General features: G+C 44.4%; 1 protein-coding gene across 1 annotated transcript in view; it reads right to left on the bottom strand.

Moving 5' to 3' along the window:
• KCNH1 (potassium voltage-gated channel subfamily H member 1) overlaps nt 1-25,940 on the bottom strand; it is a 387,521-nt gene that overhangs the window by 77,479 nt on the left and 284,102 nt on the right. The window contains 1 exon segment of the mRNA XM_030302755.1: nt 10,709-10,905. Coding sequence (XP_030158615.1) covers nt 10,709-10,905 — 197 coding nt within the window.

Genomic DNA, 25,940 nt, shown 5'->3' with positions numbered 1-25,940 from the left:
TACGATACAATGATTCGATATTTGTATACATTGCAAAATGATCACAAGTCCAGTGAACATCCACCACTGAGGATTTTTAGTATCCGATGCCATTTCTTATGCTCACAGGTGTTCTGTTCCTTTTCCATGTTATTCTTCCACCCCCTGCCACCTGCCATTGGATTTGTCCCATGCCTGGGGAAGTCCTCACCCTGCTTCTAGTCACTGGGACCGAGCTTCACTTCTCTGTTCATCCAGATGATTACAGAGGTCCGACAGGGTTAGGACACATTCTCACGCCACACCTCCAGGAAGTGCCAAATGTGTGATGTGCTCCAGCCTAAGCAAGGCAGGATTTTAGGCGCCATAATATGAACAAGTATCCTCTTTTAGAAATTCATACCCTGTGAACCATGGGTTTTCATGTCTGGTTTAAGCATTTGCAACAAGTGCGCTGGGAAATGCAGCAGAATGCAGGAGCTATCTGCAAATTGATCTCTGAGGGATAAGGCACCATCTTCCACATGCTGCCTGTAGCAAGGGGCTTTTTAAAAATTAAACCTGTCATGGAAAATCTGCTGGCTTTTGCTACTACAGGCCACCCGGGGACAGTCAGGTGGATTTTAAAGCCTGAAAAGTGAGAGGTCTGAGGGGCTGCCAGGCTCCTATAACATCAGCAGGTGTGGTGGGAAGTGCATGGAAGAGATGTCAAGCTCACTCAGGCCCCAGAAAGCATCATGCCCCCTGTGTTGGTCCACTTTTCCCTGGGGTCTCTAGGCACCTCCAGAAAAGTCAAACCCTGATGCTGAAGCTGCCGTACCCTGTGAGTCTGGAACAATTCCCTTCTGGAGTCCTCAAAACCAGGTGGGGAATGAGCAAGAAAAAAACCTGGGGAGTGGGGAAACTGGCCAGTGTATTCCCTCAGGAGGCCCTCTCACATTATTACCGATTAGTAACAGATTCACTGTTCTCCACAGACACCTTCCTGATTAAGTATCAGCCATTTAACTGACCATCTGTGCCCTGCCCACAATGAGGCACAGGGGTACCTGCAAAGGACAATATTTCTCTCCCAGTCAGGTAAATTCTACCCCCCCCCCCCCGATCAATACCCATCTCAAAATCTCCTCCTCACAGCCCTTGCTAACTACTTCTGGGCTAGAAAGGGCCTTAGCCTCATTGCTACCCTATACCCATTCTGCTGTTAAGGCCTCTCCGCAGCCCTGGATGACTTTGGCCTTGGCCTGATCTTCAGGGGCCTGACCAGGTCCACAGCTCCAGTCAAGCTGGCACCCAGAGCTGAAGGTCATTCCTCTGGCTTCTCATGATGGACTTAAACTTGCTTCACAAGGCTCTGCTTCCTCTGGGGCTGCTAACCCCAGATTAGTGAGGTGGGGTCTCCATTTTCAGGAGGGGCATAAAAGCAAGAATATGGTCTTGGTGATTGCCAGACTTGGGCTCAAATTCCAGCTCCATTTAGCTTACTGGATCCATGGAAAATTATTTAACCTAATTGAGCCTCAGTTTCCTCAGCATCTTAATGAGATAATGCATACAAATGCATTAGTGCATAGGTGGCCTGGGAAACACTCAATAAATGGGGGTGATTATTATTATCTTATGCTGGCATCAGTGGTACCTGTAGAAGCTGAGATACCTCGATACTCAGGGCCTGGGAAAGAGAAAATGGGAGAGGGATGAGATGGGATATAATGGCAAAGTTTCAGAGACAGACAGAAGGAGACATCTCTAAACTATCTCATAGTCAAGGCTTTAAAAACTTATACTGGGGCGCCTGGGTGGCTCAGCTGGTTAAGCATCTGACTTAAGCTCAAGTCATGATCTCACAGTTCATGCGTTCAAGCTCCACGCTGGGCTCTGTGCTGACAGCTAGAGCTGCTTCACATTCTGTGTTTCCCTCTCTCTCTGCCCCTCCCCTGGTCATTCTCTGTTTGTCTGTCTCTCTCTCAAAAAGAAATAAACATTAAAAAAAAACAATATAACAAGAAGGGGGCACATGCCCAATATCGGCTGGTGTACTTTTATGATCATTTGTTGATTGGATGGATGGTTGTTTGGTCCACTCATTCATTCATTCATTCATTCATTCATTTAATTATTGAATTCTTGCTTTGTACCAAGCTCTAAGAGAGCTAATCAGGAAAGAGAGGTAAATCAGGCAGACAAGGTCTAGCCCCTACAGAGCTTCTAGACTGCAAAGGAAGACCTACAGTGAACAGTTAATTGGAAGCATGATAAGACCTACAAAGAGAAGGTGACTGATACTTACTGGATCAAAAGACAGGGGGGTCTCACCTACCCTAGAGAGATTAAAGAGAAGCTATATGGAGTCAGGGCCCCATCGTGGATTTAGAATTTCACTCTAGAAGCCTAAATTAAATATAGGAAGGACAAACCAGTAAGCGATACTAGTAACAAGTAAATTGCAACCAGCAAAGTTTGCAATGAGAAGCACCAAAATTGGGTGGGTCTGTGACACACATTATACCAGAAACCATCCACATGGACATCTGGACTGGGTTAGATTTTGTGTGTGAGCTCCTGACGCAGATGTTCAAAGCCCCCTTGGGGGGGGGGGAAGGGGCTGAACTAACATTTGCTTCCACTAATCTAACATCTTAGAAGGTAGTTATTATTATGACAGGTCACCTGGGTTGAAATCCTAACTCTCCACTTACTAAAAGCACAGGCTAGAATAAAAACCTCCATGACTCACTGGCAAGATGTATAAGAACACGTTCAAAGCCAAAGCGCAAATTTTTAAGAGTGGAAGGAGGACTTAAATGGGAACAAGGAAGCACAGAAACATGGCAGATGGGGTCAAAACATGAAGTTTGACTGGGCCAATAAGGGACTAGTGAAGCCAGGGAGAAAACATCTGTCGGCAGCCTTTTATTAGCACGTGCACTGCCAAACCAAGGACAAACTGCTCTTTGCCAACAAGGCTGACTGCACACTGGAAATGGATGAGCCACTGGGCCCCTGAGAGGTGAGGGGGGAAAGCTGAGTTCAGGGGGATGTTCAGAAAGCTGGTAGAGTCTGCCCACAATCTCTGCTTGGGATTTCACTGAGGACCGAGGGACCAGGATTCCCACTGTGCTGGAGTTCTCTTTGGCTTCTTGATGTTTCCCAGACAAGTCCTGTCTATTCTACAGGTCACCGACCATGTAAAACAGAAGAGACATTAAAGACAATCTAGTCCCTGTTTCCGAGAGATGTTCTGTAAAACACCTGCTCTGACAGATGTTAATAGGTATATTATAGTAGATAGTAGAAATTTGCAGGTGGAATTCAAAAACTATTCAGGGGGCAAATAAATGTGCAAAATGCTAGACCAAGCATCTGAGACCTCAGGAAGCCAGCTTGCTCACCTGAGGACTGAACCCATGATCTGGGACTCATTAGTACTCCCCTATTTATTACAAGTCAATCACACGTTTCTAAGAAAATATTAGGCAGGTACATTACTCTCCAAAGGAATGCATTGGCCTTATGGTTCTCTGAACTTGGACAGATCTTTTTTTTTTTTTTTAACTTGTGGTAAACACACTATGTAATAGTGCATCAGGATTGATAAGGCTTAAGATAAGTTACGACTTCCCTCCCCCAGCACCTTCTCCACATTAGACTCTACCATTCCCTCTATCCATTCTGTCACAGGAGGAAGTCAGGATATGTGATGAGTCCAACGGAGCCATTCTTTACCAAACCTCACCGATGAATCACTTGTTCCTTTGGTACTACCTGAGAGGTCTAGGCACAGATCTTGAAATCATCTGTCTGGGAGATTTCTAGGTGTTAAATTTCAGCCCCTACTCTCCTTTTAAAACTTTTAGCACTTGATGGCATCTCTTCATTTCCAGAAAAGCTAAGCTCAACAATAACAATAGTGAGAGCAACACATACACTGAGATCTTGCTCTGACAAAGTACCCTTCTAAGGTACTACTATTATTCCTGTTTTATAAATGAATGAATTGAGGCCCAGGGAGGTTGGGTTACTGGCCCAAGGTCACTAAGGAGAGCCAAGACTTGAACCCAAGAACTCTGACTCTAGAGTCCACATCTGTAACCATCAGTCTCTATTGCCTCCATATGCTTATTCTATGAGCCACACTATTAGGACTCCTGCTCTCCTTCTTCACTCTGCTACCCTCATTCCCACGGATAATGGAAGGAAAGTAACTTGACTGTGCACTTGCTATGTGTAAGGCACTGTGGCTGGCCCACGATTATCTTTCCCAAAGCTACCTTTTGGGGTAGATAGTATGAATCCACAAAACAGGAATAGCTATAGTTGTTCAATCTCCTCCTGCATCCTCACCCCCAGCTAGCAAGTGGCTGAGCCCAGATACAGTGATCTAGTTTCAAAGATCACATTCATTCCAGAACTTTATTGCTTCCTTGGAAATGGCCACATATACCCAAACCAGCTGCATTTCAAGCTGATTCATAACAAAGCATGGAGCATTTTCGTTTTCTCCCACACCCCAGGGATCATGATGGGGGTCTGCTATGTGTTTTGGGAGCACTAGGGAGAATGCCTAAGGATCCATGGAAGTCTACACAGGTCCCTAACATCATCCCCTGATCCTCTTGAGGGAAAAGGGACTTGGCTTTGATTTTTATGTTGTTTTCCTGAAAGAACTGTGGTCTTACCACTCACATGACCTATCCCTTCCCCAACCCTGATTCCAAAACCCTGATTTTATTATCTTTATAGCTTGACAGTCTAATGGATGATTTTAATTCCACAGAAGCCCTCACTATGGAAGAATGACAAAAAATATATATATGGGCTATGTAGAGATCATTTTTAAAACTTAGGCTGTGATGATTCAGTGGGAAAGGGGATATATTTCCAAGCACCTGGCTTTTTGATCTTTCCATCTTATCACCTTCCACAAGAATTTGTGCAGAAAGAAAACAGAGGCTTTCCAACACCAGTTCTGAGCAGAGCTCTTTTTCCAAGCCTCCAATGCTTTCACCTTCTCTGCTCCAGAAGAAAATGCCCTTTGGTTACGAGGTGTTGTGTGTGTGTGGGGGAGGGGGTGTTGAAAAGCACATATAGTATTCAAGATAGTTCACTATGGCAACCTCAGTTTTAGAAAACAGGCATTATTAGTAGGCCCCTGCTTTGAAGCCACCAGTAACTACAGTCTCAGCTCCTTCCAAACTCACTAGGTTGGGACCTTATCAAGCTAAGAAAAATCTATCTTGGAACAAATTATCATAGGCAAACACTACACAAAACATACTCAAAACCACAACAACATTGGCTTTAAAAATAAAGCCCCACGCACAGAGAATGAGAACCACCCTACCAATTACCTACATGCCAATTATCCCATGCACTGACTGCTGTTAATTACCTAATTGCTTGTCTACAATACATCATTTAATTGTGAGACATTTTCCCTACTGTCCTAATGATGAGCAGGAAGACCCAATCTCCTAGCTAGCACCTGGGAAAGGAACCCTCATCCCAGGTTGAAAGGACAGTAGAGCCCAAGTGAGACACTGATTAAAGAAAGGGTCTGGTTATAAACAAAGGGGAGCAAAGCATCAACTCAGAACTTCTGAGACCAAAGGCAGAGAGAAAAAATGGGCTGCAGGAAGGAGAAGGTATAAATAGGTATTGAGCAGTTCCTACAGGTACTATGTCACTGTTTTGTTGTAATGCATGTGATCTTCTCAATAAACCTAATTAGGAGAGACTTTTATTAGACTCTTTTTACAGATGAGCCTAGAATAGTTTAGGAACTTTCACAAGAGCACACAGCTGGTCAGTAGTCAAAACCAGGATTCAAACCTAGGTCCCTAGCCCCAAAGTGGGTGCTCTGTTTCGTAAGTTACTAATATCATGGCCTGCGTAGCCTGCTGTTTAACCAAAGGGAGGTGTGCTATGCCTCCCACACACCCCGGCTGTGGTGTGGCTGTCACTCTGTTGGGGGGAACATCTTGTGTCCCCAGACTGGGATTTACTGTACAGATTTCTGAGTGTGCTGGGGGATAGTGAAGATACTTTGGAGACACTCTGTTCCACCCCTGAAAGGTCAGTGAACTGGGAGAAAGCAGAAGCCAAAGAATGCCAGCATGGGAGAAGCTGCACAGGACGATGCGATGCTGCTTAGCAGCAGGAGCACGTGCAGAGTTTGGAACCTGCCACCTACTGGCTGGGTGACCTTGGAGAAGTGATTCTCTTCTCCACAGGGTCACAGGGCCCTAGTTTATTCCCTGGAGAAACGGGACTGGTACTATAATGTCATGGCGTTATTCTGAGGATTTAATAAACGGACATGAAACACATACCAACTTTGGGACGTAACTTGCAGCTTGCACAATATCAGGAGTGGGTAATAATGTTACTATTAGTATTGTGCAAAGCTCTGATTGCAGAAAAAAGACCACTCAGGGCCTTGAGGAAAATTCCCGGAGAGCCTTCAGCCCAGAGTGCCAAGGGTCTGGGAGGAGGAAGGCTCTTCCTCCCCCTTCTTTTCATGGACAACCACATGCAACCTCCCTTAGAGGAAACAAGGCTGCTGTGCTTTCCTCTTGGAAAAATCCTGACTCCCTGGCTGACTTAAGATGTCAGAATGGCCTAATTTTTCCCTCCATGAATGAAACTGGCGAAAATAGTGAGGGAATGCTGACCTCTCTACTGGCAGGAGCCAAGCACCATGTCAGCATTCCAGAGCAGCTGCAGGAGGTACAGAGAACCCTGGAATAACACCTGCCCCACAGAACATTCTGCAGAGTGAGTACCCTATATAAGCAAAGGCAGAAGAGCTGCCTTCTTTTTTTTTTAAGTTTATTTATTTTGAGAGAGAGAGAGTACAAGTAGGGGAGGGGCAGAGAGAGAGAGACAGAATCCTAAGCAGGCTCTGAACTGTCAGCACAGAGCCTGATATGGGGCTCGATCCTACGAACCATGAGATCATGACCTGAGCCAAGACCAAGAGTTGGACGCTTAACCAACTGAGCCACCCAGGCACCCCAAGCTTCCTTCTTTTTATTTTCCAAAAGGCACAAGATAATAAAGAGTAGAGTGAAGTAGGGTGTCAAGTGGGTAAAACAAAATAATAACCCACAATGTAACTGAGCCTGTACTGTGTGAGATCCTGTGTGTGAGCTTTGCTGGTATTATCTTGTTTAATCCTCACAATTATCCTACGAGGTAGAACTTCTCATCATCCTCATTTTACAGTTGAGGAAGCACTTATGACTTGCAGAAGCATTAAGTGGCAGAGGTGGGACACAGACCCAGGTCTCATCTGGCTCAGTGCCCATAGGCAAGGAAATCCAAAGGTCAAAATGCAGGGTTGGCTTCAGGGTCGTGCCTCTTTCATCCTTGCCTATGACTTCTGGCGTCTTTGGAGGAAATAGAGGAAGGTGACATGTCCCTTCCTGAGTTGGGTCCCAACAGCAGTGCAGAGAGCTGGGCGGTGCTCACACACATGGATTCAGGGAAAAAGGGACGAGGCTTAGAATGCAGAGGCCAGGGGAGGCCACGAAGCTGTGAGAATCAGCAAGAGGCCCATCAGCAAGAGGCCTGGGCGATAAGTCATTTCTGGCTCCAATTCTTTCATTACTGACACAGCTCTGTGACCTTTCTATAAAAGGTCATATTTGTGAAATGAGGGTGGTAGGAAAATGGAGGGGATACTGGATGGCCACTGACGCACCTTCCAGCTCAGAGTTTTTGCTGTGCACTAGAGGACGTCGACAGAACCAAACAACTCCCCAAACAGATGTCAAAGGCACTATGTTCTCAGGAATCTTTGCAAATAACACTCAATTTTGCCAAGATAGAAACAGCCACAAGAATACACTTCACTTTGCCAGAAAAAAAATAGCTACAAGAATAATTCATGCATGTAATGTTCTTGTCTTCTATGCCCTATGTAACTATGAATTAATTCTCAGAAGGACACAATGAGAGATTACAATGGCAACACCAAAACATGACAGCCTCTTTTTTCCAAGAAAAAGAATGGCTACCTCTTCTTGTAAAGAACCTCACTAAAATTGTGCCAGACTCAGAGGCATTTGCGATTGGAAAGACATTTGAAGGTCAACTAATGTGACTCTCCATTAGATGCCTCAGGGCCCTCTGCAATATCTCTGAGGGGTATCTAGGGAATGTCTAAATACCTTAAGGACCACCTGATCTTCCTCATATCTTCTACAGCTTGGATGCTCCCTCTACACCTTGTGTCCATACAGACCCCACCTAATCTTCCTCCATGACAGCCTTTCTGAAATGCCACCCTCGAGTCTTCCCTTCCGCAAGAGCAGTCAAGCATTCTGTACTTATGAAGATAGTCTGACCACAGAGGCACTTCTGTTTTTGTTTTTTTTTTTATAAGACAGATTTATTTGATCCACAATTATTCCAAAATGATTACTACTCCAAATAACCCAAACTGTGTTTTTTTCAACCTATATTATCAGCAGCACCGAAAGCTGATTATAATCAACTTCCTCTCATAAAAAGAAGGAAAAAATTGTAAAAAAATAGACTTTAGAAGAATCCACGTGGCTAAAAGTACCACTAGCAAGCATTCCACGTTCCCAAATGAACAAATAAGAACTGTGAATGCACACTTCAACACCACTGCCCATTCCCGATGAGAATTCAAATGGCCAGCATTCAAATCACAGAACCATAAAAACAATCCACAACCTCACATTGTATGATGTGGAAACTGAGGCCTAGAGATTCTATCTCTTGGCAAGCCAAATGTTTATTAATCCTCTGTACTGGGTTAGGCACTGGGGCTACCCAGGTACCCAGGCCTTGCCCTCTTGGGCCTCTGAGCAGGGACTCACAAGCATATATTAGGGGTAACCAGGTAATAGGCCTTTGGAACCTTGTACAAGTAACTTGAAAGACAAAAGGCTGATTCCTTTCTCTGTGCCTTGGCTTAAACTGCTCCCACAATAGCTTATATAAATCATACTTCTTGTACTTAGCCTCCGGTACTACATTTATCCTTCCTGTGTTGATCTTCTCTGTTAGACTTTAGGTTCCTGGAAACGAGGAACTGAGTGTTATTCAGCTTTATATGTCTAGTCTCATTCAGCTGGTGTGTACTGGGTTTGATGAGTGGATGAGTAAACATTTCAGTAGTCTTAAGGGTTAGTAGGCACTTGTCACACAGAGAAGGAGAAAAAAGAATGCCTGGCTGAGGACGCCCAGGGCTCTGAAGGGTGTGGTGCTTGCAGAGCTGTGCAGAGTCCTCATGGTGGGAGTGTTCGGGGTGGTAGCAGTGGGCATGGCAAGAGTGGCTGAGGTTTTGGCTTGGGAGTTAAGTCAGGGCCAGACGTGAAAAGCCACACAAGCCATGCTGAAGCATACAGACATTATCCTAAAGTTAGGTTGAGGGCAAAAAGTCTTTACAAAGGAAGGGACATGATCCCATTTGTTTTTAAGGTCATAGGATCGGCCAAAGGAGGAAGTGCCATGTCGAGGACAGATACAAGCGGGAGCCTGTTGCATGGTGCCAGAAACAGGAAAGGTCTGCATCCGGGTGCTGTGTCCCAAGAGCTCAGGGAGAGCCCCAAGGATGGAAGTAGAGTGTGGACCCAGGTTTGAGAGCTTAGGTGGAACTCAAAGGATTTGAGGAGTAACCTGAGACATGGGAGACTGGGAAGAAGCATCGACCATGATGCCAGCATTTCTAACTTGGAACCCCAGGGTGATATAATGTCAACAGAGGAAAGGACCATAAGAAGAGGAACAGTTTTGGAGGAAAGGTTATGAGGTCATTTGTTGAAAGATTCCTATGATAATCCCTACAGGCGGTTTCTATGGGTCAGAGCTACCTTGTTAACTAAAAGAGATAGATGAAGTGCAAGAAAGTCGGTCATGAAAAACCTAAAGAGTACAAGACGAATAGTTTAGTCCTCACAGAGGCAGATGGAACCTGATGATCTGAGGGTTGAAAGAAACCATTTCAGACCAGAACTCTTCTCTGGGTCTTAAAACGGCTCATTTCTCAAACCCTTAAATCAGCAGGTGTATACAAGATACTCTCTAGGCAATCAGATTCCATACCTTTCTGATTTTCTGGGCCCAACTGAATCATCTTCATAGCTTTTAAAAATTATTATTATCAGCTGGCAAATGGTCTCACACCATTTAGTGAGTCCTAGTCACCAAGGAGAGTTCAGTTTATTTGAATTAAGTAGCCCCAGTCAGTCACTTTTCTGACTAATGACCTCATCTTTTTTTAAATTTAATTTTATTTTTTTTTCAATATATGAAATTTATGGTCAAATTGGTTTCCATACAACACCCAGTGCTCATCCCAAAAGGTGCCCTCCTCAATACCCGTCACCCACCCTCCCCACCCTCCCACCCCCATCAACCCTCAGTTTGTTCTCAGTTTTTAAGAGTCTCTTATGCTTAATGACCTCATTTTTTGCTCATCTTTTCAAAAGGCCAGAAGGTGTAGATATTGCTGGGGAAAAGCCCACGGACACACTCATGAACCAACCCCTTCTGCAGCAAAGTTAATCCATCTTTTTAATCTAGCAACATTCCTGTTTCCCTTATTTCATAGCAAAAGCTCTGAAGAGCAAGCCATGCACAGAACCACTGCTCCGCTTAAATAAACCGCGAAAGGACTTTTCCCGCCTGTGTGGTTATCTTAAGTGCACAGAGACTGTTCTTGATAGAAAAGAAACCAAAACTGCCAGCTTACCCTCTTCCTCAAGTTGTAGGTGAGAATGAGGTTCCGGGAGAACGAGTGGGAAAAGGCTGTGTAGAATTCTAGCACTTTCTGCAGGGCATCCCGTTTGATCACATGCAGGTCACAGTAGGTCAAGGCCCTAACATTGGCACAGGACTGGGCAAGGGTGGCTTCCTTCCAGAACACATCTCCAAACACGTCTCCTTTCCCTAGGGAGAGAAAGTGGTGGTGAAGAAAGTGTCAGCCAGAAGACGTCTGGCCATCCAGGTTGGCTTCCCTTTGTCTCCCCAAATTGTTGTCCATTTGGCATTCTACAACTTAGGCTCAGAAAAGGAAAAAAAAACCACAGGTTTTACTTTGAACCTTAACAACACGTAACTTAAGGAACTTTAAAATACTGTATAAGACATGTCAAAGTTTAACCAATGACTTGAGGGTCATTGACTGTTAGTTACCTCCTGAACAGCCTATCCAAACGGGGAACTCCCTATTATTCTTTTTTTTTTTTGAGAGATTTGCATTTTTTAAAATTTTTTTTCAATATATGAAATTTATCGTCAAATTGGTTTCCATACAACACCCAGTGCTCATCCTATTATTCTTTATCACACCCCCATTTCCCCAAAACGCCAATCATAATCTATAACTACATCATTTGTTTCCTTGTTTGCTGTGTAACTCCCAATAGGAGAGTTCCCTCCACGTCACACAGTGTCTGGCACCTAACAGGAGTTCTGTCAATATGTGCAGGCAAAAGAGAAGTAAGGAAGCAGGCTGAATTATGGATCTCCATTCATGCGACTGACTGAGAGGTGACTAGTATGGAGAAGGTGTGGACTGTCCATCAGGAGCTGAAGATCAAGAGAGGTCTCCTCTGTTTAGGATGATCCGCGTGGAAAAAGGCAGGCGAGGGTGGAGTTCACTCTCTCCCATACTCCGTCCACTGCCCTAAGGCTTATGTTTGCATGGTGTCTCATTCCTCACCCTCTCTCCCCCACCTCCTTCCATGTTCCTCACCCTTGCCAAAGGCCCTCCTTCTACTATAAAAACATGGGCCCCATACACTTGGCATCTCCAGGACCCTCCATGCCTGGCATTCCACAAGAGGATATTTAGTAAGTCAACAGAGTACTAATCCCACATAACCATCTTCTGGATCAAACTTGTATCAATCTCTTTTAATCACCTGCTTTTCACATCTAGAGATATTCTCCCTATCTTTCCCAAAGTCCAACATTTTGACATATGTCTAATGGAAAGCCCAATCCCTTCCCAGCACAGCCTCTGGTTATAAATGGCTTGAAATGTTGTTTATCTTGCCTCTAAGTTTTCAGCACAGATAAACACAAATTTGAATCTTCAGGGAGCTGGAGAGGACTATTCCGGGGGCAATAAACAAGGCTACGAGGGTAGAGAGTAACTCTCACAACCCTCAAGGGTTGTTGGCCTATGTATCCAGACCAGCCACACTTCTCTGCAGGAACCTGGGTACCCATGACTCCATATGATTAACAGGCAAGTGTTTTCCTCATTCAGGCCAAGGAGGCAATTAGACTCCCAAGCACCTGGACAGAACTCGATCTTTTCTCAAATGCCAAAGTATCCATTCTTATATATAAGGTACTCCAGGGGCACAGCCTTCTCCAAGCACCTCCACAGCATGAGCTGGAAATCAAGTGCACTAGACACATTACTTCACAGTTACCTATGTGTTTGTGTGGCAATGTATACTTCTGATTTATGAAAATCATTTTTCAGACTCAGTATCAACAAGACACATACATGAGGATGTAGATAAAAATTTTTAGATAAAAGTGCTTTTAAAACTGTGCTAGTTCAATTCCCTTCCCAGGTGTTTTTCAATCATTTGTACTATGAGGGGGTTACTTTGGGGTGGGGGCCACTGCATGGGAATGCTTCTCTCTGTGGGATGCTACCAGCTTCTGTGGAGATGGGCTCATTCAGTGTGTGCTTCCTGGTACTGAGTTCCAACCAACAAGGCTGGCCATTAGTTCATGCATAGCAAGCATTCTACAACTGCCCCCCCCCTCACTGTGCTGCAATGCCTCCCATGCCTTTCATTTTTATGTAATCTTATTCTTCTAGAGAGAGCTCTTCCAACACGCAGTATGGTGGACAGTCAAAAAATGGACCCCATCTGTAGGCTGCAACTTCCATCAAGAAGCAAGCCCTAATTTCCTTCCCCTTGATTCTCAACTTGCCTTAGTCCCTTGTCTTGAGTGTGACAGAAGTGACTGGGACTTTAAGGCAAGATCATAAGAAGCCTTGCAGCTTCAGCCTGGGTCTCCTGGAACACTTACTCTTAGGATGCCCATTCTTGGAACCCAACCACCACGTTTTGAGAAGAATAAGCCACGCAAGAGGTCACATATCAGTGCTCTGGTGGACAGCCCAGCTGAGCTCTCTGCTGACATCCAGCCTCTGCCAGTCACTTAAATAAGCCATCCCAGCTAGCCCATCAGACCAATCAAGCCTTCGGATGCCCGCAGCCCCAGCCAACACTGGTGTGCAGGCCACATGCAGAAAGCCCAAGTCAGAGCCAACCAACTAGGCTAAACAACCCACAGAATGGTGAGAAACAGTGACAAATTCCTTACACCACTAAATTTAGGGGAAGTTTATGCAGAAATAGGTAACGAGAACACACAGAATTGTGGAGCTCTGGGCTGAGAAGCCTGTGAGAAATTACTTAGTAAGTTACTTAATATTTCAGCAAAACATCACAAATCACCCCCAACTCTGAGCTGGCAGCACCCCACATCCCTCCCTGAAAGAATGAGACAAGAAAGAGCAAGGAGTGGTTCTCACAGGAGCAGATTTTCCTGAGTGTTTTGTGTATCAGTGCGAAAATGTAGAATTTACAAATCTTGTATCTCCTATTGGGATGAGATGTGGTATAACTAAGCCAGAACAATTGAGAGTACAAGACCATTGGTAATACCGTCTGATTCTCATTAAGAGTATAGCTGACCCTTGAAGAACATGGGTTTGAACTGCACAGGACCACTTACATGTGGATTTTTTCCAATAAATACAGTATGCCACCAAAAATGTATTTTCTCTTCCTTATGATTTTCTTGATAACATTTTCTTTTCTCTGGTTTACTTTATTGTAATAACACAGTATATTATACATATAAGATAGAAAATCCATCCTATATGTATTACGTGTTAATTGACTATTTTATCATTAAGGCTTCTGGTCAACAGTAGGCTATTAGTAGTTAAGTTTGGTGGGAGTTAAAAGTTGTACATGGATTTTCTTTTTTTTTAATTTTTAAAATTTTTTAATGTTTATTTATTTTTGAGAGAGAGCCAGAGTGAGAGCAGGGGAGGGGCAGAGAGAGAGGGAGACACAGAATCTGAAGCAGGCTCCAGGCTCTGAGCTGTCAGCATAGAGCCCAATGTGGGGCTCGAACCCACAAACTGTGAGATCATGACCTGAGCTGAAGTCAGACTCTTAAGCAACTGAGCCACCCAGATGCCCCTATTATACATGGATTTTCAACTGTACAGAGTGTCAGCACCCCTAACCCTCACCTTATGTAAGGGTCATTTGTCCTTCATTTATTTTTTCTTAATTTTTTAAATGTTTATTTATTATTTTGAGAGAGAGAGAAAGAGAGAGAGAGAGAGAGAGAGAGAGAGAGAGAGCGCATGCGCAGGGGAGGGACAGAGAGAGAGGGAGACACAGAATCCGAAGCAGGCTCTAGGCTCTGAGCTGTCAGCACAGAGCCCAACGTGGGGCCCAAACTCATGAACCGTGAGATCATAACCTGAGCCCAAGTCGGACGCTCAACCGACTGAGCCATCCAGGCGCCCCAATTGTCCTTCATTTAAACAAAATCTAATGTATGAGCATTACACTTCTCAAACAAGTTTGGAGTAGTTTTTCCAATTATAAAAGAACCCAGAAAGTAAAATAATAGCTGCTCATGTGTATTTAACATATGAACTTATCTGTAAAAATTCCGTTTATAAATGACTCTTCAGGGGCACACTTATTGCCTAAAACAAAGGACAACCATATTATGGTTGAGACACACCATGAAATTTATAAGCATCTTTAGAAATGACAACATGCCTACTGTGAAAACTTTTCCAATCAAAGGTTTGACAGAAACAATAAGTAGAGAGTAGTTCCTACTACCCAAAGTATTTCACGGTAAGATAATCACGATTAATCTGTAGGGTCCAGGAAGTCTCAGTGTTGTTAGAACTTGGATTTGATTTTCAACCCACATTGAAAATCACACAATCTTTCTTCCTGTCAAGGCAGCATTTTTGGTATAAATGATCTGTTAGTGAGATTTAAGAATGTGGTGTCGGAGGACCCGCCAGATTCAAAACAAACCCAAACCTATTCTGGCAAATGAGAAATGTATTTATGACACATGTCACTGGGGGAAACTGTCAAAAGGAAGGATACAGAGCATTTGGCAGGCTGCTTGTAATCGACACACAGCTCTGGGAATAATGACTTCCCAGGTCAGGGTTAGGAATCAGGAAGGCTGGACAAGCCCTACACTCACATTCATCCCTTGTTCCCTAGCGTGAAATGATCATTCACTGAAGAACAAAAGTTACCCCCGTGCACTTGGCAATCAAACTACTTGAGGCAATCAGCTTATTGGTTTACTTATTCCACTGAGGCCCTGGGTGCAGAATGTTAAAACCTAAGTGTTCCAAGTTTCTAAAATACATTCTAAGTGGAAGTTCCGAGCTAGGGAAAAGAAAAAGGCATGAAGAGGGGAAGTAAGGCAGGACGGTCTAATTAAAAACTCCAAGCAAACATCCCTGTGATAATTAATCCTCCTCCCCCTCCCAACACTTCAGTGCAGCTGTCTTCACTGTACCTCCACTTTTGCAGTGGACACAAACAGCCCCATAGGGCACAGATGTGGGACAGAAGAACATTCATAAAACACAGGTGGGAGGTGGGACACAGGACTGAGGAGGCACAGGGAGAGGGAGGGCAGGTCTCTGCGAGGAGCCCAGGAGAAAACCAAGACCCTGCAGATAATTGGTCTTAATGACGGGCAGAGGCTGGAACAGCCACGTGAGGAAGTTTGGAGAGGCATGGAAGGTGGGCACGAAGGGAGGTGTGACCAGGGCAAATGCTAGCAGTGCTGGAACTGGGTCCTTGGGAGGATCAAAAGCCTACTCGAATGTTAAAAAGTCACAGGAAAGCAATTCGGCTCTGAAACTGACAATTGAGTTTGAAACCCTTCAGAAAAGGCCCTGTTTGTTTGTTTCTTTGTATTACTTTTATTTTATTTTGAGAGGAGATAGTGAGAAAGTGGGGTGGGTCAGAGAGAGAGTGGGACAGAAACCCAAGCAGGCTCCACACTGCCAGCACAGAGCCCAATGTGGGGCTCAAACTCAAGAACCACAAGATCATGACCTGAGCCAAAGTCAAGAGACGCTTAAACCGACTGAGCCACCCAGGCACCCCGAGGCCCTGTTTATTCAAACACAGGCTGAGTTTAGCAGGCCCTAGGGGTCAGAGCAACACTGAAATTTCCAGCTGTTTCACTTTTCCCTATTGTGCACTCTTAGAAGGACCACTCATAATGGTAACCTATAGTAGCAAAACATAATTCTGCCATATACACGATTATCTGCTTCTAAAATCACCAAGCATTTCTAGATCCAAACTAATTAGAAAGAACTCATTCAGTCATTCATGCAACTTTTGGCAGGCACTGTTCTAGAAGCTGAGGTATGGTAGGGGGACAATAGACATGATGCAGTGAGAGACAGAGACCCCAGTGACTATAACGTATCAGGGCTGAGTGCCTAATTCTAACGTGACAGGACAGCATAGCATGTAGGAGGGGTGTCCAGTTCAAACTCATGGGGTGAGGAAAGGCTTTCAAGGAGATGTGATGTCTGAGCTGAGAACAGTTAACCAGCATAAAGATGTAGTACAGAGATGAGTCCAGGGAGGGGAAACAGCACATACAAAGGCTCTGAGGCACTGCATATGACCCTTTAGCAAGACAAACTCTACAGGTGAGTGTTGCCAGTATACCTTGCAATCCTTTGAGGAAAGTGCCTGGTCTCCTCATTCAGCTGCAAACTCACCTAAGCATCTTGCATACTCTGTACACTGAGTGGGCGACACCAACTTGCTGAATCAATATTTAAAGACCTGGATTCATGACGCTGTTGGGAGCCACGCTGAGGGTGCTGAGAGAGGTGCCAGAACATGGGGTGCAGTGAGGGCCAGCCCCCTCAGCTCACCCTACTGTCTATATTCCTCCTGTCTGGAGTATCAGGAGGTCCTCTGCCCTCAAGCCATTTCAAGACCAGAGGTGTCTTGTCACCCACTTCATCAGGATGGTGACTGGCATTGCCGTCTCCCACCCTAGGAATAATTCTGCTTATGAGACATGGAAGACAGGCTGGACAAATACTTCCAGGCAAGCTCTGAGCAGACTGTGTGCACACCACTGGACTGTACGGCCCAAGAGGACGAGGACGAGGACGAGGACAAGGGCAGTTCTCAGAGGTCCTAGATTCATCATATAAGGCAGCCATGTGACCTCTGGGTCCCCTGTTTGGTCCTCAAACATCTTGAAGACACAAAGAGAAATTGCCGAGCCCTGCCCCCTGGTGCTGCCCTCAGCGTGTTTTCTAAGCATTTTATGATCCTCTCTCAACACAAGCCTCAGGGCCAGACAGGTCAGACTGCCCGACTAGGAGCTTGAGGGGGCTCCTGCCACCTCTTTTGCTCACTCTCTGCCTTCCGGCCACACTGCAGTTCTTATGGTCCCTCCATGTCTGGCTCCCTGCCCACCTCAAGGCCTTGCCAGCACCACCTCAGACCTCCACCGTGCTCCCTAGTCTGGATAACTCCTGCTCAAGCTTCCAAACACTCCCCAACCTCCTCCCTGACCATGGTCAGAGCGGCTCCCTATCATGTGTACCCTCTGTACTCTGGAAACATTCTTCCTACCTGGAATCACCACATCCCCAGCAATGGCTCTGGCACACAGCAGGCACTCAATAGCTGTTGGGTACATACATAAACCAATGGCACTGGGCACCTTACCAAACCCCACCCAGTCTCAACTTACCCAGCTAAACAATGTGGATAATAATACCCACCTCATAGGGTTGTTGTGTGGTTTACATGTAATTAATGTGAACAAAGCCCTAGCCCTGTGCTTGGAACACAATAGGTGCTCAGTAAATAGCAGACACAATAAAAGAAGAGTTTTCTTTTTTTTTTTCTTTTTTTAAAATTTTTTTTTTTTTTTACGTTTTTATTTATTTTTGAGACAGAGAGAGACAGAGCATGAACGGGGGAGGGGCAGAGAGAGAGGGAGACACAGAATCGGAAGCCGGCTCCAGGCTCCGAGCCATCAGCCCAGAGCCCGACGCGGGGCTCGAACTCACGGACCGCGAGATCGTGACCTGAGCTGAAGTCGGACGCTCAACCGACTGAGCCACCCAGGCGCCCCAAGAAGAGTTTTCTTAATGGCCCCAAGAAGCAAATTCCACAGGGATCACCAGGCCCATTTTAAAAAGAGGAAAGTGAGCTCCGGAGAGGTTAAATAATTGCCCGTGACTCCACAGGCTTTTCCCAAGCTGCCATGTGGTCTCCACGCTGCTCCCAGTGGGCTGTCCTCTGCATTCAGTCCTTCAAACAACCCTCTTTTCCAGTCAACAATTAAGGGGATCCACCTTGATCAGGCACCACGCAAGGTGATGGGAAAAAGGATATATCAAAGACAGCTTTGACTTTAAGGAGCTATGGCCTACGAATCTAAGTGTTCTCCAAAACCAGTTCTGTCCTCTTATGGTAATGGAAGCCATGACTGGTAGCTGGGCACAAACATGACCAGAATTAAAAGCTGCACTGCATCTAGGTGTGGACATTTGTCCAAGTTCTGGTTAAACCTCTGGGGTTGCAGAGAGGATGTGTGCAACATCTAGGGTCTTCCCTTCCCCTCTCCTCCCTTCCTCGTGGCTGGAACAAGGATGTGAGCTCTCTTGGACCAGGAGGCCATGGTGACAACCCAGTTAGGATGAAGCAACAGGCAAGAAGGAAGCAGGGTGCCCAACACCATGAGGTTGACATGCTAGCCCTTCCATACTGGACTGCTGAATGAGAGAAAGACAAGTTTCTGTCTTGTCTAAGCTTCTGTTACCTTGGGTTTTTCTGTTGGAGCAGCTAAACCCACATCCTAGCCAATTCAGGAGTCCATGACACCATCCAGTGGGGCAGTACAATGTGTTGAGCTCTATGGGGAAGGTATATCCACACCTGCTTTCTCCACCTGCTGCAGGGAAAAGCGTGGGCTTCCACGTGTCTGAAGGATTGGGCAGTAACATGACAATAGAGCTCTGGAAGCACATTCAGGGCAAAAGCTCCAATGACTTCAGCTAAATACCTTGGTGATACCCACCCACTTCCCAGACCAGCCCTGACTGTGTGGCCAGCGGGCCAGGATCTGCTGAAAACTCACCGTGTACTAGGCCAGACACCAGCCAGGGATGCTGCCACGGGCACCCCCCATGTGTCTTACTCCAAAGATGATGAAGTATAGATTTTCCAGCTTATTTTGGAATACTTAATCCTCCCACGTGTATCTATGGTTATTTCCCTTGGGTCATCAGAGACCACGGGGAAGACTAGATAAGTAAAGTTTTGGTACCTTGTAAACGCTGCCTTCTTTTATCTGTAATGAAGCCACAATGCCCTTCTTTTTGCTCTTACTGAAAAAACAAATGCTGCTGGCAGTCTGTGACCTCTGCTTCATCTGCGACGGTTTAGAGAAGTGAGAAGGAACATCAAATACAAACAGGCATAGTGGAAACCTCATCAATTTGCTTTCCCGTCCAAGTTGTGAAAATATACTACTAGGAATAAAGCCTTAGCTCTAAGTGCTAGGTCTTATCTGATTGTGGTGTGGGGTTGGGTGCTGAGACAACACATTCTATTGGATTTCTTTTGCCAACAAAGAAAGCAGGGCCTCGAGATGTTCAGGAGGCCTAGGCTCCAGGTACAAGCACGCACGTCACCCCATTCTCAGAGGTGCATCTCATTCTAGAAAGGTTTGGTCTCATTTTAGGTGTTGTCAGGAGAGCTCAGAGATGTTCAAGGATCATTTGCATTCTTACGAAGTTAGTACAAAGGACTGCAATCATTATGCTCTTCAGCAAACCATCTCTGTATCAGAGACAGGATGCTGGTGTGGATCAGCCGTATAACCTGGTCAGTGGAACCCACACAGGAACTGTGGCAGTCCAATGTCACATGCCAGGTCCAATGTGAACTCTCTGACTCTCTCTCCCAGGCAGCTATTAGATTGGGAGTGCCCAAAGATGGGGTTATACCTTACCCCCATCTTACCTCAGGTTGTGTCTCTTTGCACACAATCCAATCCAGTGCAACAATCTGAGCCCTACCTATCATGGACCAGGCAGTGTCCCAGTGATGAAAGGGGTGTTATAACAAGGAAAAGACATGGTCTCTACAAGGGGCTTGGACTGTGAGGAGATAACACCTACAAGTGTGTAACAGTGAAGTATAACAGATAAACACATAATACCAAGACTGTTACACCCATCAGAATGGCTAAAATTAACAACTCGGACAACAACAGATGTTGGCGAGGATGTGGAGAAAGGGGAACCCTTCTGCGCTGCTGGTGGGAATGCAAACTGGTGCTGCCACTCTGGAAAAAAGTATGGAGGCTCCTCAAAAAATTAATAATAGAACTACCCTCTGACTTAGCAACTGCACTACTGGGCATTTATCCAAAGGATACAAAAATGCTAATTCGAAGGGCAAATGCACCCTAATGTTTATAGTGGCACTATCAACAATAGCCAAAGTATGGAAAGAGCCCAAATGTCCATCGACTGATGAATGGATAAAGAAGATGTGGTATATATATATACATTGGAATATTACTCAGTGATCAAAAAGAATGAAATCTTGGGGCACCTGGTGGCTCAGTTGGTTGAGCACTAGACTTGGGCTCAGGTCATGATCTCACAGTTCGTGAGTTCGAGCCTCGCACAGGGCTCACTGCTGTCAGCGTGGAGCCTGCTTTGGGTCCTCTGTTCTCTCCCTTTGCCCCTCCCCCACTCACACACACATGCATGCATGCTCGCGCACTCTCTCTCCCAAAAATAAACATTTTTAAAAAAGAACAAAATCTTGCCATTTGCAACAACATGGATGGAACTAGAATGTATTATGCTAAGTGAAACAAGTCAGTCAGAGAAAGACAAATAGAAGATCTCACTCATATGTGGCATTTAAGAAACAACAGATAAACATAGGGGAAGTGAAGGAAAAATAACATAAAAACAGGGAAGGAAGCAAACCATAAGAAATTCTTAAATACAGAGAACAAACTGAGGGTTGCTGGATGGGAGGTGGGTAGGGGGATGGGCTAGATGGGTGATGGGCATTAAGGAAGAAGGTACTTGCTGGGATGAGCATTGGGTGTTATTTGTAGGTGATGAATCACTAAATTCTGCTCCTGAAACCATTATTACATGATATGTTAACTAACTTGCATTTAAATAAAAAATAAAATAAAATAAAATAAAATAAAATAAAATAAAATAAAATAAAATAATTACATTAAAAAAACATAATCCCAACATATGTTGGAGGTTATCTTAGACAAGACCATGGAGATCTCATGGAGAAAAAGGATCTGGCCTTCTACGGTGAGGCAAGAGAATTGAGACACAGGAATGAGATGGGCAATTTTTCTAAATGGGAAGCTGGATGGCTGGAAATGCAGTTAGCTGGTCTGGGCTATGTTTTCCTATCTTTTATGGCTCAATTTCTTGATAATGTTATTTATACTGTCTCTACACTCCTCCTTCCATAAAGGCAACTCCAGATGCATCCCACTCTTGGCCTCTCTCTTCTCCTCCTCTGAGTGATGGGTTTGGAAGGAGAATCTGCATGTGGGTAGCCCGTTGGTCTCTTCAAGATCTGCCTGCCTTCTCTGCGCCTCCAGGCCATGAGATTTGCCAGGCAGACCCTCATGGGGGTAGGCTTGTGCTGATCAGCACCAGGGTAGGCCTAATTCTGGGGCGTACTATTGGGAAGCCTTCTTGGACACAGATACAAAGCATATTCTCTGATATTAGCTTAATCAGGAAAAAAAAAGTGATACTTGGACTGGTGTCTATCTTACTTGCTGTGTCTCTCTTGGTTCAGAACTCTGGAAAATCTTTGCAATTTATGAAGCATCCTGGAACTAACAGCCATCTCTCTCCATTCCTCAAGCTACTCTAATCTTACTTCTGACCCCAAACCCCGCTAATGATACTCGCGCCATAGTCAATAAAGCTCTTTTCCTGATACATATAACAGATGTATTTTAATCCTCAACGTATTCTAGTTCTTGGATTCTAGTATATATTTAAGTTGTCTAGCATTTTTTATGTTTGAAATCAGACTGTGTCTTATAATCAATGACATATCACCATTTAATTGCCAGCATTATGTCCTAGTGGGCCATAAAATATTGGCATGTCTTACAATCCATAGCGTCTTCCAGTCAGTGAAATTTGGTTCTGTATCAGTTGAAAATGTTCCTTCCCTCTCTCCCTGTCTTTTGTGATATCCCACCCTCCCCTGTTGGCCATCCATCGCAGGTTCCTCTACATGTCCCAGATAAACTAGCATTCCTTGGGGCTCTGCTCTAGACCTCGTTGCTTCTTTTTTTTTTTTTTTTTTTAATGTTATTTATTTATTTAGAGAGGGAGAGAGAAGAGCATGAGCACGCAGGGTTATGAGAAGGAGAGAGAGAATCTGCACCACCAGTGAAGAGCCCAATACAGGGCTCAAACCCACAAACCTAGACCTCACTGCTTCTTACCCTCCTATTTCTCCTTGGGTTTTTCTCAGTCTTCCCCCAGCTTTAACTGTCACCTGGATCATGATGGTCCTCATGTTCATACCTCAAGCCTAGGTCTCTCTTCTGAGTCTAGAATCTCACAATGGACTCATTCACTTACTTCAAACCCACAAATCCCCAAATGGAACTGGTCCCACTCCCAGGTAAGCCTGCCCACCCTCCAGTGTTCCCCATTCAGACAACAAAATTGTCCGAGTCATTCTGGACTTAACCCTTTTGCTCTTCTCTGAATCCAATAAAGGACCAAGCTCTGATAATTTTATCCACCAAATACCTCCTAAATTTGTCTACTTCCTTTCTACTGACATTAAGTCTTCAAGCTACTCTCATCTCTTAGCATTGTCCTTGGTGGTCTTCCTGCCCTCTATCCACAGGATCCAGGATAACCTTTCTAAACACAAATGTCACTCTTCTGCTTTTAAGGCTTTGAAGATGCCATCCCCTCTGCCTCAAAGACTTTCTCTTTAATCCCCTATCCCAAACCCCACCACCACTGTTCCATGTGGTAGAATTCAGTCCCTCATACAAATCTCAGCTCAGATACCATCTCTTCTGGGAAGCTTCCTTGATTTCTCTTGGCCAGGCTGGATTAGATGCCTGTCTTATAAGCTTCCGTAGCATCCTGTTCTTACTCCTATTACAACTCTTGGCATACTATATTATAAAACTACATATTTACTTGTCTGTCTCTGTGATAAGACCATTAGCTCTATCCCAGGTGTATCTGTCTGGTTCACCATTGTATCTTCAATCCCTAGACTACACCTGGCATGTTTATGGAATGAATAAATCAATACATCAGTGAAAAGACGGGTCTGAGTGGAACATGGTAAGGTGGGCCAGGGTGTAAAAAACTCAGACTGTCTTAGGATGGAGGCTTTGAGGAGAAGATTGGTCCCCAGCCTGAGTGCAAGAACCCAGGTGTCCTCGGGTAGCTATATTGTCAGCCCGGCTCAAGAAGGAATTTGTTGACCTGTTCAGAAATAGTCCCGTAATTCACTCTGATCCAGCTTAATGCTAAGCTGAAAAATTTATAGGCGAATTTAAAATGAAGATGTAAAGATAATGAACGTTAGAAATTACTCCATCGTACAAAGGCTCTGCTTAAAGGAATTAAAATTCCACTCAAATGTGGGTCACCAGCCTTCCTTGTAGAGACTATACTAAACATGAGCAAACGATGCTGGCATCTCTGTTTGAACGGGGCTCACTCACCACTGGTTAAATTAAAGCAATGGCTTGGAAACATCATGACACTCTCCTTATATTCTCCACAACTGCAATTAGATAAAATTAAATTAGCTGAACGTCTCTCTACTAAGTAAACAGATCACAAATCTTTCACTGGAGGCAGGTGATAATTTTCCAAGATCACTACAGATAAGAATTGCAAATTGACTTGATTTTCCCCCCTTCTTGTTTATAAAAGACTATATGTGCACTGCAGCAGCTGACTGAAATGTACTGAAAAATAGAAAATATTGGCTCTTAAGGCCACCACCTAGAAAACTTTGATGAACATTTTGGTACACTTTCCATCTTCCTTCTGTTTACAAATGCATTTTTATGTAGTTGAGGTTACTGCACATACAGTTACACACTCTGTTTTTCCTCCACTTAACAAATTATATTTAAGACATTTTGCATGCTGATAAAACTATTTATACCATCATCATAACAACAGCCTTGATTTACCATATTTTTTTTTAATTTAACCAGTCCCCTCTGTCTGGACACTAAAGTTATAAGAATTTCCTTTAGAAAGATCTATTAACTCTCCTAACTACCAGTGTCTTCAGAGAAGGCAAACCAATTTTTGAAGTTGCTTAAATAAAAACAGAATTAGGAAGTAGAACCTGGTACCCACCCCCACCCTGTCTCAATCAAGTAATGTGTGCATTACCTGACACAAGTGTTTTGCATTTCTGAAGTTCTAGATTATTCATACGATAGCTTCTTGCTGGGAGTGTGGATTTAATATAATTGCTTCGGCTGATGGAACAGCTATATGAATATTAATGCTTGGTTGGAGTGTTTAGAGAGACACTTCAGTGTAGCCTCCTCCCCTTGTGCTGAGCATGAGCAAAAGATATTATTATATGGTGTGCGGTTGTAATATTCACCCGGCCCCTACACCAGGTCCCCGGGGTGGTATGGAGCAATGCACTGCAGAGATGGTAGCACAGGAAGTGGGGGGGCCTCCCCCCCATCCCCTCCAGATCACAAGCATCCCAGGAAGCATCTCCATGAAGGATTTAGCCCCTCCATCTCTAAAATAATGAGTGTTTTACATGAAGCTGTTGTTCTTTTTTAAAATCCTTATTAGATAGCCACTCTGTCTTCAATGTCTAGTCATCCTCCTTTTCAAGAAGTGTTTGGGGAAGGGGTTGGGTAGTACCCACTAGATAAATGTCATTTTTTCTCTGACCGGATCAGTAAATAACGGAAGAAATGCTGTCAAGACTTCTTTCTGAAAAAAAGTTTTATTCTTTCAAATTGCATCCTAATAGCCAAAAGGATATATGGAATAATGCTTTCTCAAGATCTACCTTAAATTAAAAAAAAAAATTTTCCCCAATTTTGAAAGTAGCATATGCTCTTTTAAAGAAGACTTGAAAGAGGGGCGCCTAGATGGTTCGGTTGGTTGAGAGTCCAGCTTCGGCTCAGGTCATGATCTTGCCATTCTGAGTTCAAGCCCCACGTCGGGCTCTGTGCTGACAGCTCAGAGCCTGGAGCCTGCTTCGAATTCTGTGTCACCCTCTCTCTCTGCCCCTCCCTGACTCATGCTGTCTCAAAAATGAATGTTAAAAAAATTTTTAAAAAGAAGACTTGAAAGACACATACATACATGCAGAAAATGAAAATCTCTTTATAGCCTCACAGACTAAAGACATCAACTATGACATGTGAGTAGAGATGTTTGTGGGCTTTTATCTACAAATGTTTTCCCCCATATAGCTGAGATCATATTGCATTTAAAAATTATATTTTACTTACTTTGCTTATCATAAGGATTTCTAATACCACTTAAAATTCCTTGTGAACATTTTGAATAGCTACACTCCCATTTCTTTTAAAATGCTCTGCTATACTTGGTCATTTATAAAAATGATCTCAGGGCACCTGGGTGGCTCAGTCAGTTGAGCATCTGACTTCACCTCGGGTCATGATCTCACAGTTCATAAGTTCGAGCCCCACATCGGGCTCTGTGCTGACAGCTCGGAGCCTGGAGCCTGCTTCAGATTCTGTGTCTCCCTCTCTCTCTGCCCCTCTCCCAATCACACTCCGTCTCTCTCTCTTCCTCAAAAATAAATAAACAT

Source organism: Lynx canadensis, chromosome F1 (genome assembly GCF_007474595.2).
Source record: "Lynx canadensis isolate LIC74 chromosome F1, mLynCan4.pri.v2, whole genome shotgun sequence".
In the NCBI taxonomy this organism is placed as follows: Eukaryota; Metazoa; Chordata; class Mammalia; order Carnivora; family Felidae; genus Lynx; species Lynx canadensis.
Note: the sequence above shows the minus strand (reverse complement) of the source record. Positions and strands in the feature narration are given on the sequence as shown.